Source organism: Hydra vulgaris, chromosome 03, assembly GCF_038396675.1.
Source record: "Hydra vulgaris chromosome 03, alternate assembly HydraT2T_AEP".
Classification (NCBI taxonomy): Eukaryota; Metazoa; Cnidaria; class Hydrozoa; order Anthoathecata; family Hydridae; genus Hydra; species Hydra vulgaris.
Genome location: NC_088922.1, coordinates 10,528,901 through 10,535,000, shown reverse-complemented (window position 1 = coordinate 10,535,000; position 6,100 = coordinate 10,528,901). Strand labels below are relative to the sequence as shown.

General features: G+C 28.9%; 1 protein-coding gene across 1 annotated transcript in view; it reads left to right on the top strand.

Annotated features, from left to right (window-relative positions):
- Positions 1-6,100, top strand: part of LOC100205877 (maltase-glucoamylase) — a 110,200-nt gene that overhangs the window by 31,909 nt on the left and 72,191 nt on the right. The window contains exon 3 of the mRNA XM_065792305.1: positions 5,885-6,048. Coding sequence (XP_065648377.1) covers positions 5,885-6,048 — 164 coding nt within the window. The remainder of the gene's footprint in view (positions 1-5,884; positions 6,049-6,100) is intronic.

The window sequence follows — 6,100 nt, the reverse complement described above, 5'->3', positions numbered from 1 at the left end:
GTGATCGCAATACGCCTAATTGGAGCCCTTTATATATAATATATAATATATATATATATATATATATATATATATATATATATATATATATATATATATATATATATATATATATATAATATATATATATATATATATAATATATATATATATATATATAATATATATATATATAATACATATATATAATATATATGTTGTTGTTGTTGTTATTCACCTCCTCAAGGCCGATAAAGCCACTACAGATGAGGAGGTTACTTAATAGTGGTTATAACCCTCTCTCAACTCTATAACTCCGAAACACAAACCTTGACAAACAAGGCCGCTGCGCGGAGAAACAAGTTGAGCGCGGTACTACCAGGGACTTGGTGGGTTATATATATAATATATATATATATATATATTTATATATATATATATATATATATATATATATGTATATATATATGTATATATATATATATGTATATATATATATATATATGTGTATATATATATATATATATATATATATATATATATATATATATATATATATATATATATATATATATATATATATTAGGTCCCAAAACACTCATGAAAATTTTTTTTTTTAAATTGCTGATGTAGTCCCTCCTAAAAGTTTCTTTATAGTCTCATTATAACACCTAATCAGTCTTTGATCCTATGATAATTTGTTTATCAAATCTAGAAAGTTCTTTATTTGTAGAATCTAGAAATATATAACTTTTGTTTAAATAGAAATTTGCTTTCAAGGATAAATAATACCAAAATCAAACAAAATCATAAATTTTTAACTTCTACGGTTGAACTAGGTACTAGGTATATTTTATGATAGCTACTAATAAATTTACATATAAAAAATACATTGGCATCAGTTCTCAATAGTAAAATGTTTTAATTTTGACCCAATTATAATTCTATAGTCTTGTCTATATGTCCAGAAGGTTGTCATGGTTGCACTTTGAAAAGTTGTGTCTCTGCTTCTCGACAACTTGCAGAAGATATTGTTTTTGTTGTTCATCTTTTGTTATAGTGGCATTGAAATTCTGTATGAGGGCAACACCAGGTTCAACACAGTCATTGACAAAAGCCAAGTTTTTTTATCTGTTCACATACGATCTGATAAGATTGGCTTTTATTCCATTCTTCTACAGGCAAGACAAGAAAACTGTTGTCAATTGTGATAGTTTTGAAAAAACGTCTAGAAATAGTTAGTTCCGATATTGAATAAGGAAGTGACTTGACCAAATGCAATCCTCAATCATCTTTGATTTCTGATACAAACTTTGCTTTCTCTTCACAGGATAGATGTTAAGAAAACAGAGAGAGTGTTGCAAGCTCTTGGCTTAAATACAAAGAATGCCGGACCATCATCTTCAGACCTGCTGTCTGCAAACCAAGGTTGTCATAATCATGGAGCCTTTGGATCAGAAGAATGTCATTGGCTGGTGCATCAGCAACCATTCAACATGAAAACTAAGACTGAAGATATACTTTGACTAAAAATCTGTTAAATCGTTGTATTCCTTACAGTTCTCGAGCTGTTAGCTTAGGTTAGATTCGTTACCATCAAAAAGCAATTCAATCTTTATTGTGTAGATTGCCTTTGCCATCCAATGTGCTCTATGGAGGGCACCAGGTTTTCAAATTCAAACATCTGCTACAGTAGAATTGTTCAAACCAATCATGGAAGCCGCAAGTTGAAGAAATTCTTTGTTTTCTTTTCAAGGATGGCCGAGTTGAAGTTGCTCAGCAATGAATTCCTTTAATTTGTGTCAGTCGTGGCTTTCTTTGACAGTGAAGTAGTTTGGACCAGTTTTCTTTAAATTTTTTAAATACCAAAATCTCCATTCCAGTGGATGGATCAAGGCACACTCCATATGCATCTGACAGTAGCACCTTGAACACGTGATGGCCTCAAGCCAACCATAGCAAGTTTTGACCAATGGCTGACTCTGAAAGTGTGCAGGCCCCTTTAAATTGACCTGTATTTGAGGCTGTTGTATCAAAGCACGTTCCAATCACTAGTGAATCTGTCTGGCTCAACTTCAAAAGTTCCAAAACTGCCCCCAGTGCCAAAGTTATCTTCTGTCTTTCCAGACCCAGAAGACAACTTTGCACACCCAAACATTTGATGGTTCCATCAACAAGAGAAGGTTTCAAAACTGGCAATCTATCCACTTGTTCTTTGTCTACTCCAGTGGTATCAGTCAAAAGCATGCCACCCCAGTGCATGACAGATTTGCATGCTCAAAAGTCCTCCTTGATCTGTTCTGAAGTTTCTCGAAACAGCTGCTTTGACGGTGAATGGTACTTTTTGAAAGAACTGTTAAAGATGTTGAGATGCCTATTTCATTGAACAAAGATGCCTGGATCATTGTTGATGTGCGAATATTTGTGTTTGTCCTGTCTAATACTGCTGATACTTTTGGAGTCAGCACAGAGGATTTAGGCTTTTTATTGCTATTTGTTCTTGGAACTTTAGGCTTTAAAATGAATTTTTTTTTGTGTGTATGTTTATTCGCCTTCAATAAAAAAAAAGTTACAATTACAGAATAGCTTTATGACAAATATAATCTGCAGGGCTTCCAGAAGATCATGCGATCTTATCATGAAGCCTTTTACAATATCAAATATAATAATAATAACAACAAAATCAAATTCACCAATAAAAATAAATCAACATAAACTATATATAATTGTGCATTTAACATTTAAATATACTGGTTAAAATATACGAAACAAAAGAACTAAAAACAAGAAAAAATATTTTCTGCTGAAAAGATAACTTCTTTTAATTTTAAGTTTGAAAGAAGTTAAAGTCCATTTCAAAGACAAATCAAAATTTGGCAAAACTATTTTATTCCATAAATAAGGACCGCTATAAGAAATAATTAGTTGTTCAAATTTTAATTGGTAAAAGGTTCTTGTAGATTTTTTCCATTGCGAAGATTGTATTTGTTTATGGGTTTTACATTATAAAGATTTATAAATACATCAGGAGATAAATGGTTTTTACATTTAAACATGAAATATAAAATATTATAAACATTTAGTTCATATACATATAAGGCTTTCATTTCTCTCAGAATTGGTTTTGAATTCGATAAATGATTTACAAAATTAGTTAAGCGAGCTGCGTGTTTCTGATGCTGATAAAGCGATGTAAGTTTAGTTTTGTGCGCACTTCCCTATACAATATTTGCATAATTTAAATGGCAATGGATAAACGAATAATATAGTTGTTTTAATTGTTGTTTATTTAACATATTTAATATATGTTAATTATTGTATTTATTTAACATATGTCGAACTTTATATATAATTCTAATACTTTTAGCAACTTTCATGGAGATATTATCGAATTGTTGTTTCCTGGATAAGTTTTCATCTACAAGAACTCCAAGCAGTTTTGTAACTTTTTCCCTGTTTAGTATTGTATTATCAATAAAGAGGTCAGGCATCGTATTTAGTAAACATTTTTTTCTGGATATTGGATTGAGGGACAATCTGTTTTTTTTAAACTGAGATTTCATTTAATTCTTGTGTCATCTTATTAAAAAGTGTATTTATGTTTTCATGAGATTGAAATAGGTTTGTGCCATCAGCAAAAATTATAGTGGTTAAGTTAGCTTTGTTAAGGTCATTTATATATATTAAAAATAATAGGGGCCCAACTATGGATCCCTGTGGGACACCACATGTTATATTCATTAATAAAGGCAAAGAAGAGTCTTGGATATTAACGAACTGCTTACAATTATTGAGCTTTTGAACCAGTGTAAGGATTTATCTTATATGTATAATTTTTTTAATAGAATGTGGTGATCAACAGTATTCATTCATCAGCAGATTCTTATTGCTTTTCATTAGAGGAACTGGCACTTGGCTGGCCTGACTGAAGTGATTTGGCTGATCCCATTATATTGACATTATCATCATCACATTCTTCAGCTGCAGCTGCATTTAGAAACTGCTGACCCGATGAAGCTGCTGTTTGCTTGAGTAATCACGCTCTGCGCTCAGCTGATTGTTTTTCATGTTAAAAATATTTTTTTGTCAACGGACCCATTGGATCCGATTCTCGACTCTTGCTGCAATTTGAGAAACTGATGGTCTTCTTCATTCTTTATCAATTCATTTAAATTAGCTGTCAAGTTTCTTGCTATATTCTTCTTGATTTTGGAGATCCTTTGCATTGTTTTTTGACCTGTGTTTCATTAATCCAACATGCTTGTTATACAAATCTTTAATTTTTTGAACTATATCTGGTTTGTCTTATCGGAAGTCTAGATTTCATCCAGAATGGCAACATTCTAAATGAAATCTAGACTTCTGATACCTGTATTATAAATTGTTTTATTAGAGAACATACAATGTCATACATGTGTGACTTCTTTTGTGAGCACTGAGTTTACTAGATCAGAAAAATAAAATTATAAAGACCTAATAGGCTAATAATATTGATTGTCACTAGCTACTTTCTGAGATTTGCACCACCCTAATAAATTGATACTGTCTTTTCATCAACAAAACAAGTAATAATCCTAATATACAGAAAAATCTATTTTTTAACTTACACTGTTTGATTTTAACAAGTTTGTTTATCAAGCATAGTGGATAATTATAGTTATAGAATTTTGAAAAATAAATAAACAAATTTTTCACATTTCAAAGAAAATGTTTTCTGCCAATAGCAGACTGCATACATGTCACATGACCAACAAAAAATATTCTAGAATTGATAGCAGTAGAAAGATTGGATTCTGGCCAAAAAAAGTGCATTTACAAAAAACATTTGGCCTAGAAAATAGGATATTATTTCAACCATAATTTCTGAGTCAATAATAAAAAAAAATTAAAGTTAATTTCATAATTTTTGGCGAACTTTAAATTCTAGGTGGATGATAAACATTAAGCATAATAGTAAAATTGTCCTATTAAAACATAAAAACTTCCATTTTGTCCAATTTGTTCCCAGAGTTTAATGTTATTTAATATTATTTACCTGCTCTTCACTTTTATTATTAACAGAACTCATTAACCAATGATGTCACAAAATCACTATTATCATTATTACACAAATTCACAAATCATTATTATTGAAATAAAAAAAATCTAAAATAATTTAATCTATTATTATTGTTATTATTATTATTATTATTATTGTTAATTATAATTCGAAATTAATTTAAGGCATTGTACTACTGATGAGCCTAATGGCCACATGTACAATTGTACATACAATACATATTATGTAAATATATTAGCTTCATAAAATGCACCGTAGTAATTAAAAATTCATGGTTTTGCTTGATTTCGACATTGTTTGTCCTTAAAAGCAAACTTTTATGTACACATTTTATTTACTCCGATATTCTAGAACTTCATGACCCTTGGGGGAACTCTAAATGTTATTTAAATGATCTAAAAAAAATCAATTGTTATTATGGGACCATACATACATACATACATACATACATACATACATACATACATACATACATACATACATACATACATACATACATACATACATACATACATACATACATACATACATACATACATACATACATACATACATGCATACATACATACATACATAGCACAATATATTACCCTATTTTACATATTGAAATAGTGTAGTATATGTAAATATAGATATATAAAGTGTATTCAAGGTTATGTATTGTGATTTAATAATACAAAGCCTCTTTATGTGTTAGAGTGCTCATTAATGTTAAATAATAGAGCAGTATATATATATATATATATATATATATATATATATATTATATATATATATATATATATATATATATATATATATATATATATATATATTTATATATTTATATATAAAATTATATTCTAGATTTATGATGACAAAACATCTCGGTATGAAGTTCCGATAACTGTACCCTCATTAACTCAATTTCCTGAAGATCAGTCTAATTATGATTTCCAGTTTGTAAAATCTCAAAATGATTTATTCACTTTTAAAATATATGGACTTCGCAAAGGAAAAAATGTGACGCTGTAAACTTTTTTTTTTTTTCCACTTTAAAATTTTTTTTTATTGTGTTTTTTT